General features: G+C 35.7%; 1 protein-coding gene across 10 annotated transcripts in view; it reads left to right on the plus strand.

The window, feature by feature from the left end:
• Nucleotides 1-22,314, plus strand: part of DMD (dystrophin) — a 1,316,389-nt gene that overhangs the window by 1,032,152 nt on the left and 261,923 nt on the right. For all 10 annotated transcript variants that reach the window (XM_062600033.1, XM_062599961.1, XM_062599984.1 and 7 more), the window contains one exon: nucleotides 13,704-13,893. In XM_062600033.1, coding sequence (XP_062456017.1) covers nucleotides 13,704-13,893 — 190 coding nt within the window. The remainder of the gene's footprint in view (nucleotides 1-13,703; nucleotides 13,894-22,314) is intronic.

Below are 22,314 nucleotides of genomic sequence, written 5' to 3' on the forward strand. Positions count from 1 at the left end.
TGTGCACTGCCCTTTGTCTGTCTGGGTTATCTGGGGGCTGTTCTTCATCGTCTCACCACTCTCTCATCACAGTTTGAGTCTTTGTTTTAACATAGGTGAAGGTTGACCTGTTTTTAAAATGCTCTCCTTTATTTTTCTGATTTCTGGTGTCCTGAGATCATGATGATCTGAAGCACCATCAGCACATCCCATTCTTATATCTGCACTTCCACCTGTCCTCTTGAGGCTTTCACACTGAGACACTCTCATTCAGACCAATGTTAATGTTACCATTACCATCCTCTGCATTTTCTGATGGCATCTTTCTCACTTGACTCTTGTACGTCAGCGGTAGAATCTTTTTTGATTGGGTTGATCTCTGCTGGCCTGGGTAAGGGAGTGACACAAAACTGACCGTGAAGTATGATCCGTTTTGATTGCTGGCTTTTGCCTTCTTGAAGTAAAGAGATAGACCAAATCTATAGAAATCATTGACAGTTTTCCTATTGACTTCTTTTCATGCCTTCTACAGATTTCTCTCGGGACTAAAAGTTACTATCTTTTTTTCTCACCATGCAATAATCAAATCTTACTTTTTTTTCTTGACAGTGAACAAATAGCAAAAGTAGTGGCTGGAGTTCATTCAAAATGTTCTTTTCTAAAGTATTCTAAAGATATGGAAGAATATCCATAGTTATATCTTCACATTTCTGGAGACTTTTTCCACACCAAATGTTAGATAAAAGTTATTTAGTACAATATCATATGAGTATATGTGCCACTTCATTTTTTTTTTAATCATGGTTACTAGAGATGGATAGTTTAAAAGAAAATAGTTATCAAATTATTGTGTTAAACTGCTGAATGTCACCATAACTTTCATCTGCAAAAAAAAAAAAAATGAAATGTAAATGCATTTCCTGGAAGATGAGCTGGGCTGTAGTTTTTCAGCTAATTGGAAGAAGCAGAACTGAGTCAAGGAATGCCAGGCAGATTTCAGTCTGAGGATATGAAAATGATTATTGTGTCAAATTCAATCAAGAATGTGGGCCTTGAACTGACAAGAGACCTACTTGTTTTTAATCAGCCTTTTATTCAACAATAGGCTTCCTATTCAGAAATAGCAGCAGCCAGATGTAAAAGAATGATTTTAAAATGTGGGCTTAACTCCTTCTACAAAGAAAAGAGCATTGAAGAACCTTGATGTTTTGAAATCTCGTTATGTTGCCACATTCACTTACTCATTTATGTTTGTTAACACATCTGCTTATACAAGACTGTCTTAAGCATATCTTTTGGTTAAATAAGAGAAAATACATATATTAATTTGCTTAGAAGATTTTACATTGTACTTTATGGATTTCTTTACATGAACCAAAGTTAAAATTATGCATTCATAAGATAAGATAAAATCTCCTCAAACCTTACATAAATTATCTAGAACACTTAGAGGATACTTGCATGACAATATATCCAAAAATATAAGCTGCAATCCACATCAATTTTCTTTTGAAATGTAAACACCTGATAATGTTTATTAGGGAAGATGTAATAATTACAAATTGTGCACTCTATCAGTGTTACATTTGGGTGGTTTGGTTTGCATGGGAACAAAGTTTTATTTTTATCCCCTTTGTCATGGCTTCTTATGGTAGGATAGTATGACCTCCTCACTCCCCATCTGCACATTGTTACTTGTCTCCAATCCTGTAAAATGGCTAGCATAGTTCTTTGATGAGTTACTTTCATCTACTAAAATTTTTTATCTTTGAAATTTGTCAGAAAAAGACTTGGGTAAAACTATCAGAGAGTATCCTGTTCCATTTGAAGTCAATGGAAAGTTTACCATTCATCTCCATGAAGTTAGGATTTTCTCTGTAAGGCTTTCATATCAAACATATATTTGAGTTCTGTTGAACTCAGTGTGAATTAAACATTCTCAGACTTTTGCTGAATCAAGGTCTAGAATTCCATCATTTTTATTTTTTATTTAATTTGATTTCAGTGATGCCAAGTTACAATCCAGTTCAATACCTTACCAATATTGCAAAAACTCCCTATTTGTTAGTATTACTTTGTATTCTTGTACTACCTCCAGTTATATTTCCTAGTGTGTAACAATCTTTCTGTAGTTAGTCTATTGTAATCTCATTATCTCATTACTGTAGGAAACTTATTCTATACTTCAGTTTTATTTAGGAGTCTGAAACCCCCTGAATAGTAAACAATAATTACATATGTAGGATATGGAGCAGTTCCTTGCAACTAGTATTACTATATTAGATTATCAATATAGGAAGCAATAGGCATTCTGCCTTCTCTCCTTCTCTCCATATATAGACTAATTTTGGTTTTCAGTTGCTTCTAAACTGAATATTGTGGTGCTAGACCTCAACTGTCACTTTTATTTCCTTTTTAGCCATTGTATGTTTCTTAAAATATATTAACTTATCAGCATAGTTGCTCCAAATCGAGGCTGTCAACATCTTTGCATAATGTGAATACTAATTAAGGTCCATGTGTTAGAGTAGGAAAAATAATGTGTGTGTTTATCTATGTGTTTATAATGTGTGTATTTATCTACATTTTTATTTTTTATTATTGCCACTTAACTTTAGATGGTGCGTGCTACAATAAGAACTCTAAGTGCTCTGAGATAAGTTCCCCTATCTGGAAACTGAGGCTTGTTTCTCTTACGTGGTAGCAGATAGCTGTTCTACTAGGCCACTGAGCTCAACCCTTGGAGGCTGCGGCTTTAAATGAAAACTGCACTAACAGTTTAATAGTGTCCTTTGTGAATCCTAATTGATTTCATGTAATGCCATAATTGCATTTCACAGTCTTATTAAATGTAGTTGTTTCTTCAGCAATTAAGAGAAAGAAAACAAGTGCCTTTAGAACCTAATTATTTTCATAATCAGTTTTAATTACACTTCACTGTGTTTGTAAGCCAAGATTTTATCTTAATAAATTGTATCAGAGTAATTAATGTGCTATTTATTAGATGCCACTGTTGGCTCCTGTAAAATCTCAAAAGAATGAGATGTTTTGGAATGCAAGGAAAAACTTGATTCTACGTATTATAAACTGTGAAGTATAAGGAAGACTTAGGACCTTTTTGCCTCTTTTGATACTGTAGCGGACCGGTTTATCGTTTTGGTTTGCTTGGATTTTAGGATTTTTTCCTTCTCTGGCTTCTCTCTTTAATGGTAATACTAGAATTAGTAAATCCTATCTTCCCACATTTTGTTGTAGTATTATGTGGATGATATGAAGGTTAGATCAGAATCTCTGCTATGAGTTGACAGAATTTTGTAAAAAAAGATACTTCTAAGTTTAAACTGAGGACTGTTTACAAAGCCATATTGAGTAAGTCCATCAGACCATTATTCTGTATCAACAAATCAACTTTAATGATACTTCATATGTCTACTGTGATTTTCTGTTTAGATTCCCAATTTTAACCTAATATTTCTTCAGATTTTCTCTCTGGAAAATGATCAATCTTATTGAAAGCTTATTAGCCCACTGGAAATTCCAAGTAAACCTAAACTATTTTTGACAATGGGAAATAGAACTTGTAATTAATTTTAAATTCAGATAATCCACTTAGTTTCATTTATGATTTTTCTGTAGTTCACAATATCAGTCTGATAATCTGTAGTTATGATGATCATAGGGAAAATGTGCGGCTTTTCATATATTTAATTATAGACCCTTGCCAAGGGAAAAGTAGTCAGAAGTAATATGAGCAAGAAAACTATCCAAGAAAATTCCCTCTAACTTTCATATGCTTTCTATGCCATTAAAAGACATTCTGGGAATCTGGGATCTCATAAGTCAATAGAGCATAAGGAGACAGAAATTATTTTTGTAAAGGTCAGTGTGAAGTTTTCTTCTGTGACAACATAGATCCTCTGTGCTGATATTGGCAGGTGGTTATTTGAAAAGAAGTTATTTAAAAATCCTATACAGAAATCTAGGTATGTGGTTTTGTGCTCCAGAGTCTGCTATTTGTTTTGCTTTAGCAATCCTTTCAATCTGATAAGTGATGGTGTAGAACAGATTAATATCCAAGGATAATCTGAAACTTCATAGATGCACATAACTTTTCCTCTTGTTTTCATTAAATGTCTATAGATGCCTTAAATAAAGAAAAGGAAGGAACAAGTGGTCTAAATTCAAAAGTGTTCTTTCAATTGCTTTAGTGTCTTTATTAACAAAGAGAGCAGTTCAAGGGAAAATGCTTTCTTTTTTAATGATTTTTGTTATTTTCAAACAGGATCTGGCTATTCTGAGATACAAGAAACAAGCCAGCCAATGAATAATACCTAAAGGAATTTTAATTTTTAATTCAAGATATTTGCAGGTTTTGCAAAGCTTTACAATAGAAAAACTTGTCAAGAAAAAGCCATTGCAAGTTGCTGATCAGAGTGAATATATATTCTTTCAGGCATTCCTCTCTTTACGTCAATGTTTTTTAAGAAAAGACAAATTATATGGGCTTACTATAATCATCAGGAGGTGATTTAGGATGTTCTGGTTTTGGTACCTAAAGAGATTGTTGTCATTTAGGGAATTGTGTGTGATTGCCATGGAAAGCAACAGTGTGCCCATATCGAGGGTAATGTCTGAGCTGACTTCCTCATCTGCAGTTTTTGATAAAAGATCTGTCATCTTCTGTGTTATACTTTCTCTTCTTTCCAGATAAATAATTTAATCTTTCTAGTTTGTTTTCTATTTTTTTCTCTCTCTTTTTAAATCATTCCATCCTGTTTCTCTCTTGTTCAGGGTTCCTTTCTTGTTTTATATACTGTAAATCATCAGTTAAAATCTACTTAATTGTTTCACCCACATTGAAAGCATAAGGCACTCAGATATCCTCTAAAATTCAAGTCCTTATTACTGCTCCAATGATATTGCTACAAGCTGTTCTTGTATCCTGATATTCTTGATGAACCAGGCCTGAAGTTTTCCGGTTAATTCCATGCAGTCCAGTTTTGGGTAGTGTCTAGTCTGATTTTCCTTCTCAGAAATTTTTCTCCCACATCATGACCTCAGTTCTAGCTGTGTCTTCAGGAAGTGGAGCTCTCTCTGTCCAGGTTTAATTCTGAAGCCACCATCCCATGCTCCAGAAGTGCTGGTAGTCACCAGCATGGGCTTCCTCAGAATCCACCAGTGCTGCAGGCAGGTTAAGCTTCTCAGGCAGAGAGGCTTAGCCTGTTACAGGCTTTTATCACTAATATTTTCTCTGAATGACTCTGTAGTTAAATGAGAGAAACCTTGAGATTATCAGCCCCATTTAGGAGAATTTAAGCTTATGCTAACTTCCTCTTGCCATTTCTCTCCCAGTGGGGTTTCCGATATAATGATAGCTTCTCCCACACAGCGGAGAGCCTTTGGGCTGCTGGGGAGAAATCTGCCAAATATAGTTCTGTTACGCAAGTCCAAACTAATGCTGCCTTACTGCAATGCTCTTAGCACAAAATACAAGACATAGGAGACACCTAACTGTGCTGCGTTCCCTGTAGTGTCAATGGAAAGAAACTTTTGCTTTATAGTTCAGAGTACCCTTGAGAGATATATTTGCCCTCTGGAGGAGCTCACCTTTCTCTACGAATGGTCTCCATAGTTTAATCTCCTGATTTAAGCTTCTAAAATTATTCAGGTGAAGTGGATGATACAAATGCTCCCAATAGTTTGGAAGCAATGTTCCTGCTTTTGAAGCTGGTTTGTGATAGAGGTGATATAGCCAAACACAGGTGCTCTGGTGAAGATGCTCATCCTACAGCTGCCAGCTACAATTATGAATTCATTAGCTTCCTAAGCTGACCTGTAGCCTGGCAGCAATCTCATTTCAGAGTAAGGAGGAGACCATGGCTGTGGACTTACAGAAAAATTCACAGAAAGATCAGCGTGCTTTAGGGTCTGTGTGTCTGCATTGCAGCGTGCTAGAGATATTAGCCTGTAGACTTTGTCCACAAAATTAGGGGGGTTTGCCTTCAACTTAGATATTACTTGGCTTAGGCATGGTTCCGTTATGTCACCATACGTCACTATGTCTTTAGTTTTTGAGGGCCTCATTTCCCTCGTTTACTTTATACCCTTTATAGCTCTTCTTCTTTCCCTAAGATCTGTTTTCACTTATTATTTCTAGAATAGAGCTCATTTTATTTAAGACTCTGTATTCTATCTGTATTTGTTTTGGGGGTTATCACTCAATCATATTGACAGATAACAGTATTGGCTGACAGATAGATTGACGTTTTATTTATATATGTATCCTCCCTTCATTCTTTCCTGGATCTTTTCTGAAGCAAATGTTCAAATACTTTGAAGGAAAATAGGAACCAAAAGAAAGTAACTTTTCTGTTTCTAGATTGCTTCCTTAACATCGATAGGATGACTTCCAGTAGCACCAAACTGTATGGACTTGGATTGTTTGTACTATTAGATATTTAAAGCAGAGCTGCTGCTTTCTTAATTTCTTATCTCAAGACACTCAGTGTCTTTTTGTACATTGAAACTTTTCCAAAAAATTAAAATAATAAAAATACTTAAATCATTTTCAGCTTCTATCCTCATTTCCTACTATTTCAATGTTCTGTAAATCTGATTTATTTTGTTTTGTTGGAGATCACAACTGCTGGATGCATGATAGTAAAATACAGGCTAAAATATGCTTTTCTTTATACCTTATATAATTTCTTGAAAGCTATTTACTCAAATTTACTCAGACATGAGTAAATTAAAGTATAGGATTTAGAATGTGGCCACTAGCAGAAAAAAAATATTGCAAAGATTGTTGTGAACCTCTTCAGTGTATGTATCACCCGATTTTTCTGACAAGAATAACAATTTTAATGCTTTAAAATTATGCAGGTGCTGAAGAGATGCTAGACTGGTTTATAAGGAAATATTAAAAGACGAAAATGTATAATTTCACTAAGGGCAAGGAAAGAACGATGAAATAACAGTATGCTTAATAATTATATCTTTCATTCTTAGAGCTTGGCTACAATAGGAAGTTCTTAGGAATAACATATGGTTTGTTCTCCAAGTAGGGTAGCTGATATAGACTCACTCTGATAAATGTTTTTTCCTAGGTTATTTCAGGCTCCCTCAAAGCAGATTAAGCTAACCTGAATTGAGCGGTTTTGAGGGATTTGTTCTTTTTGCCTCCAGAAATAAAGTGCACCAACAAAGAGAACTGGCTGACTGAGTTTACTTTGCAGCAGCTGTTGCAGTAAATCTCTCTTTATGGGCAATTACACCTAGAATTTAAAATTATTCCGTTGGTTATTCTTACCTCACAGATATGGATGGTATAGCCATGGCAGAGATAAGCCTTAGACTTACTTAAAGACACAGAGAGAGTTGGTTTTCAGCCAATAGACCCTATTATCAAGAAAGAAACGTGAAGAAAAGAGAAGTACTGCGCATAGAAATATAGGAGGAATATGCTGTCATGGGTAGGAATCCCCTTCATATGTGTGAATCAGCAGGACAGCGCCTGAGTGTGCTTGTCGGATCCCAGCGAAGGCATTTTTTCTTGTTCATTCAGAGCCCTTTCCACCATCAAAACAAATCTTCCCTCCTCTCCAGTTCCCCACAGCAGCTGTTTCCAGGCAGGAATTTGTAGTGATAAATATCAGGCAGGGATTTTTAGCAAGTCGCTTTTGCCTTTTTAGAAGTACCTTTTCCGGGAGGCTTGTCCCTTAGTCCTTATGGAGAGTGCCTAAAGCACAGAATGACTAAAGCCCAGCTTTCCGGCGCAAAGTCCTGTACTAGTGCAGTAAAGCTTTCCCGGTTCCTCATTCAGAACAGTGGGAACCAAGAGCCTGTGGGGAAGTGCCAGCTACATCTGAATGCTGATCTCCGGAGTGGCTCAGATCCTGACACGTAGCTCTGCATTTACTTTCTAATTTTTTTCTGCCTAAAGGATCATTTAAGAGCTGCACGTAGGTGATTTAAAACGATGCCACCCTGCCAGCTTGTAATAATCCTTTCAGGATATAGATCAGGGAAAAGTTTTTGGTGTGAGCTAATTTCTCCTTGGAAGAGCAGAGGTTAGCAGAAGTAGAAGGCCATATTGTATTTGTGATCCGTAGGCTAAAACTCTGAAGCCACAGGCATGTGATATTACAGTGGTAAAATGATGGTGACCAGTTTCCATTGCGCTAGAATCAACTGAGGAGAGACCACTTTGTCGTCAAGCTGGACAAAATAGAGATAGCAGGTATAGAGGTATAGTACTGTGTAAGTAGGAGGGTCACTCAAAAAACTCGAATCGACATGCACGTGCTACTGCTCTACAGGAAAGGAAAGCCAGTAACCTCTATCCAGATGGTTGAACTAAAAGGCACATTAAAGCAAAAATGTGGACTGGCAAAATGCTGCATTTCCCTGAATGAAGTGGCAAGCTAGTTGAGATCCAAAATGCTACACACCAAGTAGTTCATACAGTGCTCTTTCAGCATAGTTTTCCAGACCTAATGTGCATCAGCTGTTCCAAAGTTAATCTGCAAATTAAACACCGCTTAACATCTATTAAAAACGTTAAATAGCACTATGAAATATAAATCTCAAATTCTGGGAGAAAGTTCCTGTAAGCAGTAGTCCTAAAATAAATGAGTATGGTTTATTTTGAATTTGCATTTTAAAATTCTTTCAGTAGTATTTATTTAAGAATTTCTTGTTAAATTTCTCAATGGAAAATTTGTGGTCATTTTCCCTTCATATCTGTGACGTCTCATCTTACTCGTACTCTACCTGAGGTTAAATCGTTCTGCCTCTTACAAGAGCCTTTTCGTCAGTCCAGGTTTAAGCAATTGAGAAGAGTTACCAGTAAGAGCTTAAATTTATTTGCTAATAAAAATTAAGTGTTCCAATAAAGCTTTGCAATTGCTACTCTGTTGTGCCAGCGAAAGGGGTGTATTTCTCACGAAAAAGTATAATCTGCATCCAGTATTAGCAGGAAGACAGATATAACTACAGTTCTCCTGCAATAATTCTCCCTAGAAAAGGGAGATTCAGGTAAGACTTTTTTCTTTAGTTTTATTCAGTAGTAATGTCAAAAAGGAGAAAATGATGTTATATATATGAGAAGCACATGAAGTGTAGAAGTAAAAACTCTTGCTGATGCTTTACCAGCCAGAGTTCAGGATATTTTATTTTACAGCTCAGTGTGATAGTATTAGATCTGTACAGCCTGCAGATGGAAGCATGATTTAGTCATCTATTGAATATGCTGAATTCTCCACTGTATCACCTTTAAAAAAACACTTGCGATACATAAGTCTCTGCTAGACCACTATGAAATATTTCAGTACTCATGCTCTTGAAGACATTTTAGTATGCATTGGCATAATGCTTTGCACTTACCATGCTTTTGGGTATCTTAGCATCACAAGAGATTACTGAAACACTAAACTTCACAACCTATCTTATAATCTGCATAAGTGTTACACCTTCAAATAGACAAATGGATGGTCAGAAAAAGTAGATGATTCACTCCATGTTATGTAGTGAATTACTACAGCTGAAGAAATCTCATAGTCCTTACTCATGGAGCGCTCTCTTCCCCAAGTTGTATGGCCTTTGGGTCAGTTGAATGAAAAACTCCTGCAGTGCTTCTAATGAAACCGTCATCTCCGTACCTCAGCCCTTGCTCTTCTTGTTAGATTCCACAGCAAGACACTCAGCTGTAAATATTTTGTATTTTGTTGTCTATCTTTTTTTTTTTGGATATAAATCGCAGTATGGGCTCTGACTTTTAGTTAATAATACAGTAGCTTGCTTATGGACTTAAAGAATACCTGGACTTCAGATAGCTGTATTTTCACTCATTTATCTTCCCAAACAGCTATGTTTAAAAAAGCTTTAGAAGTTCTCAGAATCATAACAATGTATTGCAGCATAGACCAGTATTTTCTTCCTTTTCTGTGAATTTTTAAACCCCTACAGGCCTCTTCCACGCATAAACACTCATATTTATGTATTGTGTGTGAGACGGTCACTACCCCTGATTTGTCTTCATTTCTGCTCAACGTGAAAACTTCACTGAACACATTCCTAAGACAGTATCATGGTTTCTGTCCTGTAACAAGGCTCATAAGCTATTTGTAGTGGTCAGACCACTATCACTGGTGCCATTACTTTTCAGAAATCAGTCCCCAAACTATGAGAACTGATCCAGTTATATTTAATTCTGTAAAATTTAGGCTTAAGTTAAGAGCAAAAAATTGGCTCTGAAACTAATTCATTGGACTACAGACAAGGGAGGAGGAGTTAGATTGTAGAAATGCTTGTCTGACATGTTTTGCAAAAGGAATGTAGTGGGGGTCTAAATGTATATGAGAGGAATCCTACCTTTAGTGTATCTCCTGTGAGTAAGAAGCTTCTTGTATTAACATTGTGTGTATACGTTTATGCCATAATCAAACAGAGAAAAAAAGGATCATTCAATTAAAAATTGTTTTTGTTATGATTATTTTTAATATTTCATCAATATTTTGTATTCTGGGTGGCATTCCATATACAGTAAAAAATATTTCTGCTTACTTCATATTCTTACAACTTGTTCTCACTATGAAATTAAATATATTTGGATGATAAAGGCTAAGAAGAAAGCCTCTTTATTTTGTTTCTGTGCTATAATTTTTTATTCAATATATATATTCTCATCTCCCTTATAATTTTGTGTGATTTGTTTTGTGGCGTGCTGTATGTGATACTAAGAAAGCTTTATTACTCATTTGTAGACCTTCTTTTCTGTATTCTAACCTCATAAATCTTAACTAATTAGGGAACCAAGTACAGTGAGGAGTATTGATACAACGTAGAGTTTGTCGATGTTTATTGCATGTTAGGCATAGCAAAATTTAAAATGCAAAGTACCAGGGATTTTTGTAGAGAGTGTATTAGTATGCTTATGGATAAGCAACACATTTCCATAGGGTGAAAGAGTTATACACTGTAGTATTTCTGTGCATCATAGAATAGAACTGTTAGAAGATTCTTCATAACTGAAACCTCATTTTTTGTCCAGATCATTAAAACACCGTTTATTTTTATCGTAGTCTATATGTTTCTTTAAAACATAAATTCTGATTTTGAGTTAATACTTCTACTAACTCTCCCTTCAAACGTATTTTTCATATCAGGACTAGTACTATTTCTTTTCCAGATTAAAAATGTTCTTGGTATTTATTCAAGTGGATGAATATACTTTGGGTTCCATTTCTCAAGATACCATGCAAAAAGTGATATACACCCATGGAACCACGACCCCTCAGTCACAGCTTTTACATTTCACAGTGTATCTGCAGAACACTGTTATTAGAGCTTAGCTATATATTTGCAATAATTCAGGTGGATTGGAACTGGAAATGTGCCTTTGCGACCCCTCAGTCACAGCTTTTACATTTCACAGTGTATCTGCAGAACACTGTTATTAGAGCTTAGCTATATATTTGCAATAATTCAGGTGGATTGGAACTGGAAATGTGCCTTTGAGATTTTAAAGAAAGGTCTGCATATAAAGAAAGTGTTAGGCCTGATTCTACAAAGACTTTTAGGCACTAATATTATCCATAATGTGGCACATTGAAAATTGAAGTAGCATAACACTATAAAGAATATCTTGGAAGAGAAATTGCTCTGAAGAACTGGATAAACTGTTTTTGGTTTATGTATATTTGTTCCATTTCCAACTTCTATCAAATAAATGAGATATTTTTGAGCTAAAAATGAGAAATATATAGGTCAGTACTGTATTTATCAGGTAGAAGATTTTCTGTTTCTTACTGTTTTATCCAAGTCTGTACTGATTTTATGTATGCTGTCAGTATATTTAGGTATCTCTCATATCTCTGAAGTTATTTTTCTGATTTAATAAAAGAAAAACTGATTTTTTTCTTGCAGTTGTCTAAATTTGAATAGTGGCTTAACCACTGTACCTCCATGTAGGGTAAAGTTGGAAAGGAGACTGTTTTCCCTGTTCTGAACATAAGGGTTGTTCACTCTCATCCTAAGAGGCTCTTGGGGACACGTTCTAACACAGAGTGAGTCAGCACCGGACAGGAAGACCACTTTTGATGTAGCGAGTTCTTTTAGGTGGCTACAGGTGACTCCGAGATGTGAATCCAGTCCTTCTTTCAGTTTTAAAGAATCAGCGGATGACTTCGTAGCTTCAAGGCATTCAGTAGCTTTCTCAGTGTATGAGAAAAAAAATCCTAGAATAAAATACGTTTCTCACAAAACGGTTGGGAAGAGCAAATGAGATGCGAAAGGATAAGAAACATTATAGAAATACAGCTATTGTGAGATTTGACTTGTAGGGTGGTTTATTTTCACTGAAAGGAAGTGGCTCTCCTCTCCGGTCTTCTGACTGGCTGAATCTTTTGCCCTTACAGTCCTCTGTGACAAATTGCATGTGTACTTGTTGAAAAACATGTTAAGTTAGGGGCACGTGGCAAACCTTGTGTCAAATCTGGGGCTTTTTTCTTAGTTCAACTAATGTACTAGGTTTTAGGATGATGCCTTTACTTGAGGAGTACAACTTCATGATAATAAATGCCATTTGACATAGAGGTTAGCACTTAGGAATTTCATGACTTTACTCAGTACTTAGGAATTTCATGACTTTACTCAGTAAAGATATGATAAAATACAATTTGAGAAATTATTTCTGATAAAATCTAGTATATTAGTCTCTGTCATAATATACACAAAATTAGACATTATATCTGTCTGGAACTATTCAGATCACCATAGGTTTGTAGACTAGGCATACAGGTGCATCGAATTGCATTCATTCCACTTGAAGTAGTGTAAATTATCAGGTAATTTTACTGTGCATTTTCTGAGCTTAAAAATTACTCAGTCATCATGCTTATGTTAAACAAATATGCATGTAATACACTAGCTAAGTATCCTTGACAAACTCATATTAATGAACAGTATATCATTCTCAGCTGTTCAGATTTCTAAATAGGTGTTTAACTCAAGTTTAATGTTAAAAATCAATGAGGACATGTAGGACACCTCAATTGCACATAAATACTGATAGAATACAAATACACTTAAAGATTTTTCAGCACCAGAATTGCTGGGGCCTTCAGTGTTTCACCAAGGATAAGGCAGTCTTTGTATTAAAAACAGGACTTTTATCAAATAATTGATAGAGATATTTCTTATAGTTTATATTGCATTCATATTTAAAAAACAACAACAGATCTTCAGTAGTAGGACATAGGGTGTTGAATGCAGTCTCCAAAAGTTTGCATTTATAAAAACTAATAATTAAATTAGTCATGCTGTTCAGTGGCCAGGAACTTTTTTGTGGTTTCTGAAAATTAAACGTTTTTCCTACAGTAGTGTTAATGACAAATAAGAAAGCAATCTTTCATTAAAACAGAGAGAAATTAATTTTGATTTGTTTCAGTTGTGCGTGTTGCAGGTATGATACTTTCAGACAAAGAAGTAGTAATTTCCTTTGTTTTTTTAACTCCATTTTTTCTCACAAGAGAAGACAGCAAGGGACTCTACCTGCACAACGTGCCGTGCATTCATTATAGCTAATGTATCTGCAAACCCTTACCTTGATCGGTACATGAAAAATTTATGGAGTGTCTTTGTTATATATATATTATTTTTTTAATGATTAAGATTTTTTTTTTCTTCCTGTGAGTGCTATATTTGATTTTTTTGTGCTTGCACAGGGTTAGTGAGCGTGAAGCTGCACTGGAAGCAGCTCTGCGAATGCTGCAGCAATTCTACCTGGATCTGGAAAAGTTCCTTGCTTGGCTTACAGAAGCTGAAACAACTGCTAATGTCCTGCAGGATGCTACACACAAAGAAAAGATGCTAGAGGATGCCAAAGTGGTTCGAGAACTCATGAAACAGTGGCAGGTAAGGTTTCGCTGTCAGATTTACAAAAGAATGATTTTTTTTCAGTATGCAGCTACTCACCGTAACAATACTGAAATTATTTGGAAAATGAGAACTGATTCTGCTACAAACCTTTGTGTGTTGCTTTGGAAATTGTTGCAAAAATTTGCAACACATTATGATTCTGTCTGACATGTTTCAGCATGTATTACATTTGAAACATTATCTTGAAACATAATGTTAAAAATGTACAAAAATAAAATGTTGCTGAAATGGGCATTTAGATTTTTTTACCTCTTGAAAATGAATTATTCTGCCAAGCTACATTTCTGAATTGTGTACCTGTCACACAAGAGTTTAGGAAGCATTTCTGTTTTTTGTAGAAGTTATATAAACGGTGTGTAGTTTATTCTCTTAGCTTAACCAAATTAGTTTTCCTCCATTACTTTCAAATACTTAAGTTAATCTAGTGTTTGACTGATTTTTGTCAGCATGTTCTATTGAGATAATAAAAAGAGATAATGATTAAACTTTTCATTGGTAATGGCCAGACAGTTTTCAGGCAATTGTTTTCCTGTAAAAACCAAAAATGTTAAACGAAAGAATGTTGCATTTTTGTGTGCTAGAGACTCTTGAGGGTGGGGAAAAATCATTAGTTGAGATGGTATCTTTGAAATAGTTGTATTTTCATTGTGCTGTCCTCATTACAGTTGTTATGAGAGGAGGGAGCACATGCCTATGTGAGTTCTTAGATTTCTTAAATATGACGTAGGATGACTAGCTATAAGGCAGAGCCCTTTAATCCAAAATTCCATGACAGTACTTGACTTTTATGTTGACAGTAAATTCAAAACTGGAAATTTAAGGTGCTGAAGGATCTATTCCTTAATTTATCATAATGCAAAAAAATCCTAATTAGAAGTGATTTTGTTGAGGAAGTGAAGCTGCATGGAAACACTGCCTTCTTTTTGCACTCTTGTATTAATCCGTGCTTTTAACTATTTGACTGAAGTGCTGCTAAATTCCATTATACTATACCTCAAAATCCAGAGGTTATTGTACTCTGTAAAAGTGACATTTGAATCATATTTTAATTTGTTTTTACACTAATAAAATTTAAGCCTCCATGTGTTCCTGACTTCAGTGGACATAGTCTTGGAGAGCAGTTTCAAATGGAAGACAGTTCTCTGTAGAACAGTTAATTTCCAATATAGGTCATTTATTTCTATTCTCAAGATTAAATTTTTGGGAGTAGTGGCATTAAAGCACTTGAATTATCTAGTATTTGCAGAAGCTTATTTTTTTGCTGTGATCATTGAAAAATGGCTCATTTGGCAAAATAGAGATTCATCAAAATTTAGATCTAATGCTTCGTTCTTACATGTAATTGAACTTTGTAGATCTGGCTCTCTTTTCAACTTGTATCTTTAAAAAACAGATTTCTGTGTAAGAACCATCCACAGAAAGGACAAAATGAAGAGAAAAGGGGAAAAAAACCTTGTAAAAATAAGTTCCCCTCCCACCCCCAGTAAATACAGAAGAATCTGCCATGTAAACAATTGTTTTGAACAGTGAGTTTTCTTTAGAAGGTTTTTTTGCACTTAAATTGAGCTGTAAGATTAAGTATTCAATTCTTCCTTCCAGATTTTTGCTGTTGAAATATAAAGCCTTCCAAGGTACAAAGGGCAAAAACTGTAGGAGGGTGTTAATTTGTTTCCTCTTCAAGAAGCCAACATCGTTGTGTTCACTGATCTTGGCTGTGCAAGAGTAGTGATTCTGGCACGCTAACCAAAGGAGCATTAGCATGCAGAGGCAAAACAACAGCGCTTCTCTTGTCCTTTGCTCCCAAAGTGTTCATCCATACCAACAGCACCAAGAGCAGCGTAATTTTAGGCTTTTGGCTCAAGTCAATGAGTAAAGGGGGAAATATTTTGATACTATGTGTGAGTTTTTTAATTTGCGCCTTCTGCTGATCTTCCCCTATTTAGACGGACCTGGGTTTCTTCCTAGGCCGTCTGCGTATCACTGCTTGTGTCAAACGCTTTATAGCATTTTTAAGCCTCGAGAAGAAATCTCGTAATTCACAAGCACAAGTGGATTATGAAATGCCCTTCTCCTGAATGGAGTCCGATTGATGCCTTTCTGGCAGCTATTAGAATTGTTGTTTTTCTTCTTGCTCAAGGAGAAGGAAAGTTTGTTTTTTTCTACTGGAATGAGGAGAAGTCTGGTTAAGTAAACAGAATGCTGCTTTGTTTAAAAATCATAGTCAAGAAAGCCCTTTTCAAAAAATTTTAAGAAATACATTAAAGTGTCTATTCAAGATTTGCAACCTCTTCCATTTCATTAAATTGTCACTGACTTGAAACATAGTAATTAACTGCAATTAATTTAAAAGGATGTAGGTTTTTACTAGCATGTGTTCTTTGTAATTGGAGCATTATTTTTAGTCAGGTCTCTTATTAGAATAGGGGCTTCAGTAATAGCAAAGGTTTTAAGTTCAGGAAAGTCGATTGTAATGATTTGAACCAAGCAATGCATTTGTTTACTCAGTAATAGCATGTGTTAACATGTGTGAAGCTGTTGTTGTGACCACAGCTTTTTCTGATGACTTGGCATTAATCTCAAGTGACAAACACAGTTTTTCTAGCAATTCACCATTATTGGAGGACTGTTTTATGTGGAGGAGAAAACACAAACTTCCATAAACTTCTGTTTCTCCACTACTGCCTGATATTTTTTCTGATGATGATGGAGTTTTACGCAAAGTGAATAGACAGTAGTGGTAAAAATCAGCTGGAAGCAAAGCATGGGAGTAAAACAGTGGGCACTGATGGAATACACTGTCAAGTCAAACGTGTCCATGATCCTTCTCTCGCACTGAGACCAGCTGTCACAAAAAGAGATGCATCTATTTGATTAAGCTCTCCTCTTACTAGAATTATTATGTCCAAACTGCCTTTTGGGACTGGTCTATCCTAAAAACATGCCTGGTGTTTGTCTGGAAGAGTGCTTCTTGGTCTGGCCAAAGCCATGCCCATTCTTAACCTTTGCAACACTTTGTCAGTACAGACATCCAGATTCCTGGACTTGGATGTGTTCCCTGATTCTGTTTAATTTACTGTGTATACTTACTGAAAGCGAAAAACAAACCTCTTGCATTATTATTCTTCCTAGTAACTGTTTCACAGTTCACCAAGGCAGATATGCTCTGATTCTTGTTATATGAAACTTTTCATTAAAATATTAAAAAAACATTTTTGAGTGACATAAGGAAATGATTTAAAAGGCCCTCGGAAAAGAGAAAAATTGTGTAAGAGAGTACTCAACTAGGAAATTGAGGAAAATTAATTTGATCCGTTATGTAAGGTGGGCAGTATATGCATGAGTCATAACACAGTACTCTACATCAAGGCTCTTAATATTCAAAGCTCTCCCCTCACAAACAGATACATCTTCCTGGTAGTGGTACAAATATTGCCAATTTATATTGCTGCAAAACTGGATAATGGAGGAAATATTAAGGACTTTACCTCTTAAAGTAAAATTTTATCAATAAAACAATTTTATTCATGTCAGCTGACTGGTTAGAAAAGAGAGATGGATTTTCATTTATTCTTCAGTAATTATTACTGCACTCATTTTTTCAATCTTTATTCTGTGCTTGTTAGAGTTCACTTTTGCTCTTCACTTTAATGCATTAGTGAGGAAGGAAATTAAGAAGACAAAAAAGGGCTATTTTTGCACAGTTTGTACATGTAAAGGAGATTTCAAGTTCACTGAAACTTCAGGAATATGCATATATATACTTAGTCTGTGGAAATGGGCCCTTGCTCACTAATCCATACCATCACCATCTTACGGAAACTAAACTGAGAATTTTAATTTTAAAGAATTGTATCTGCATGTAGGAGGAAAAAAATCAGAAAATTTACAACCATATTTAGTTGTAAGCTATTAAACTGCAGTTAGAAATTTCATGCATAAGTTTCCTACCATAGCCAAATAAGTAGTTCACTGCAGACCTAGTGAGATATCTTTCGTATTTGTTACATAGCAATGCACTAGGACAGTAAAATTAAACACTGGTGATATATTCATTGTGTGCAGGTCAGTGTACCAAATACTTGCACTAGCAGACTAATTCATAAGCAGCTTTGAACAGCAAATGCTCTGATCACCAACATCATCCAGAGAGGTGACAAGCTCAAGTGGTCATGAAAAGATGTTAAAGAGCCAGGAAATGACAGAATTTTGGATAATACTCATTAGTATTTTCTATTCAGAAGATAATTAACATGTAGAATTAATGAGCGGAGTAAAGGGGAAAGCAAAGAAACTGCAACTACTTACTCGTAGTAACAATGAAGATGCCATTTGTCCACACACAAGTGGGCATAAAGAGAGTAGAAAAGGCCGGATTGAGATTTTAAAAGTGAGGCCTTGTATTTTTCTGTGCAGATAGCTCGCTGAATCTGAAAAAGAACCAGGAAACCTGAAACCTCATTTATGTTAAAGGAGGGTTAAATAATTTTTTTTTTCTCTCATCAGCCGACCTGAAGCCAGACCATAGTAAGTAAGAAAGATAAAATGTTAGTTTCTGAGCACAGATCATTGTCTCACAAGCCTTTTGAAAGAAACTTTGGCTACTTAGATTTATAGAGTTCACAGAAGTTATGGTTCAATATGACGTATGGGCTTGGATCTGTGGTCTCTGTCTTGCTCTTTTTGCAAGTACGTGGACTTCAATAATGTCACTCAGCATGCTGAAAAGTTCCTATTACAATTCTGTTTTATTTCTCTATTTTTAGACATTCAGTAGAGAACAGTATTTTGATAAAAGAGTTCTTTCTAGCAATACTGGAAACCTAAATCTCTCAGATCAATAATAGCTTTTTCTCTGTGACATCGAAAATGTTTATCTCTACTTTATCGATCCATCCATTTTTTACTTTACACTCTCAAACTCTCAATATTCTTTTAAACAACTAGAAAAATAATCTCTTATTGTGCAGATAGTGTTTAATAAGCAGAAGTAGTTTGGGGAAATCTCACATTTTTCAATGTTTCTTTTGCTTTTCATGTTCAGAAACCATTAGATCAAATGTCGCTACAAGAAAGTAAGATTAATGTTTTCCTAGTATTTAGCAGAAGCAGGAGAAGGATGAGACTAACATAATTGCACATTCTAATTACCTGATGATGTAATTATATTAAGCTGTTGCATTATAAATACAGTTTGTTTATATAAGCATGTATTTGCACGCATCATTTGTCTGAACTGGCAGCAATGTAATAGTTGAGGTGATTCACTCACTTAGAATACTTTCTGGTGAATTTTCAGTGATACAAACCAGTTACTCCAAGCAGTTGTATAATTATATGTTGCTTTTTATTGTCTAATTTAGATACATCACGTCTCCCCACGAGGTCTGATTTGATATGGCACTATGTGAGGGAGATGAAAATAATGAATTTTCCTTTCTACTTTCAAACTTATGGTGATATGAACTCTCAACTGTGTTAATTACTCCTCTGGTTTGTCTTTTTAGTGGTAATTGTATTTGACATTTTACGCAGCTTATGTAATATTAGATATAATTTTGAAATTAGTATGGATTTATCCTGTTGTAATGGGAATGAAATCATTTTATATTAAGCATGTAGCTGTATTTAATTACCTATTTTATGGCTGAATTTTGACAAAAAATACTGTGTGTGATGTGTATTTAAACAATAACTTGAGAGTGCCTCCCATCTATATACTCAGGTTACCAAAGGTATCTGAAATAATCTCTGATGCTGACTGATGTAGCACTTGTAGCACAGACAGACTAGAAGTCTGACAGCGTATGATAAATGAAGCAATATTAATACTGTCAGCATGAAATGCATAGAAAACCTTTTTTTTTACCATCTTCATGCTCACTTAGCCAATGACCTAAGTAGCTTTCCATTAGATTCAAGAGTTTTGCAGTTAATAAGAGGACAAATATGCTGTGCCTTAGAATATATTTAAGAATGAATTGTATGGGCAGTACCCGTATTTTTTCATAGCACTGTTTTTATATAAAGCAAGGGAAGTGAACTGCAGGCAAGGCATTCTTTACTGTTTGCTTTGCAGTTCGTATCAGTATTTTCAAGGTGCTTGTTATCTCAGCTGTCTATTTTTAAGGTGTCCAAGCAGCTGTTTTTATAATAACAGAAATTTGAGGTAGACACAGGTTCTATCTCATCTCTACTCCTCAGCAGCATAGATGCTCTGAGACAATAGAATTCTTTGCAACTCTATTTCAAACATAATTTTACAAATAGAATTGCAGCACGCTTGATTTTATAAGCTGGTGCAAGTACAAGAGAGACATGAACATACTAGAGTGAGTCCAGCAAAGGGTCACAAAGATGATTAAGGAACTGGAGATTGACATACAAGGAGAGGCTGAGAGACCTGGACCTGCTTAGCCTGGAGAAGAGAAGGCTCAGGAGGATCTTATGAATGTTTATAAGTGTGCCCAGCACACTTAATTTTGTGACCTGGTGTATGGATTAGATGGTGAGCCTGACCAACGGGGAAGAGAGGAGGCATTTCTCAGTTCAGTTGATTTCAATAATAATTATGGTACTTAATAATAATTCATTCAACAGTACTTCCTGTGTTTTGAAACTGGAATACTCCTGATCTTCTTTTACTTGAAATGATTTTCTGAAAGCTTGAAAAATCAAACATAATCCTCACCCCCCACCTGGATTTTTTTATGTTTAATCCTGTAGATTTACCTTTCACAGAAATATATTTCCAATTCTGAAATAAAATCTCTTCCATAGTACCTGAAATGGAGTAACAATTGTCAGATCCATCTTACTGCATGAACAATTTCCCAATTTTGATTTTAAACACAAATGCTATTACAGCCTAATCTAAGACAGGGCAAAATACTATGTCAGTGAGAAAGATTATTATGCAGATTTTGTGAAGTAGATACTACTCTGAAAACACCTAGACAAGAATTTTTCCATACATTGTTTGGTGTTCATGGGGGAGAGGGAGATTGTTTCTTTTCTTTTAATAGCAAATGCTAAACTGATCAGATGAAATCTCTATCAACCTGCTCTTTTAGTTTTGACAGGGGTGAAATTCCTGGCCAAGGAGAGAGAACTCTCTCATGGCCAATTAATGCATAAAGGTTATGGCAATGGTTGCAATATAGAACACACAGAGCCATTTGAACTGAGATCGAAGACATAAACCTAAATCTTTGCTATCATCTCAGCTAAGTCCATGGTCACCTAGATCATACCGAGAAAGATTTTCATCTTCCTTGGACTTGTTTCATTTTGTATAAGTAATAAATATGGATTTAATGGGCTGCATTAGGCAGAACATTGCCTGCAGGTGAAGGAAGGTGATCCTTTCCCTCTCCTCAGCACTGGTGAGGCCGCATCTGCAGTGCTGGGCCAAGGTCTGGGCTCCTCAGTGCAAGAGAGACATGGACATACTAGTGTGAATCCAGTGAAGGGTCAAAGGATGATGAAGGAATTGGAGACTGACATACAAGGAGAGGCAGAAAGAGCTGGGTCTGTTCAGCCTGGGTAAAAGAAGGCTCAGGGGAATCTTATAAATGTTTCTAAATACCTGATGGGGGGAGTAAAGAAGACGGAGCCAGACTCTCCTCAGTGGTGCCCAGTGACAGGACAAGAGGCAATGGGCACAAACTGAAACACAAGAAATTCCATCTAAGCAGAAAAAAAAAACCTTTTACTGTGGGGGTTACTGAGGACTGGACCAGATTGCCCGGAGAGGTTGTGATATGGGTGTGAACATCTTTAGAGATGTTCAAAACCTGACTGGGCATAGCCCTGATCAACCTGCCCTGGGTGACCCTGTTCTGTGCCGGGGGTTGGACTAGACAATCTCCAGAGGTGCCTGCCAGCCTCAACTAGTCTGTGCTTCTGTGATCTCTGATCTGATCACATAAACACTGGCCAGACAGATAGTCATTCCGTAGCCTAATAAATTTTTACTTATATTTTCAAAATGGAAAACCTTTAACATGAGAGATTGAAAAACTGAAAGCTTTTTTGCTGTTTCTTCAGAAAATTTAATAAGGCTCTCTCAGGAGTTTGCAAATGATGTGTTTAAGTGATTGAGGAGGAATAGTAAAAGAAAGAGCTGAAGTGAAGAACCAGAAATAACAATAAAAAATGATTATAACTTTTTTCATGGCTTCTGCTTGTAGGAACTGGTGGGGACATTGAAAGGTAAATACTAGAAGTGAATGATGAAAGTAGTACAAGCATTTTTCAGAGCACCAGAAATTGAAATTGGGGTTTCTTTCCTTATGCTCAGAATCAAACTCTTTGACATTTGGCCTCCAAGTATATTTGCCTTAGTCTATTGCTCTTATGCCTGAAATAAAGTTTTCTTCACAAATTATCATCCAAGTG

This window comes from Rhea pennata, chromosome 1 (assembly GCF_028389875.1).
Source record: "Rhea pennata isolate bPtePen1 chromosome 1, bPtePen1.pri, whole genome shotgun sequence".
Classification (NCBI taxonomy): domain Eukaryota; kingdom Metazoa; phylum Chordata; class Aves; order Rheiformes; family Rheidae; genus Rhea; species Rhea pennata.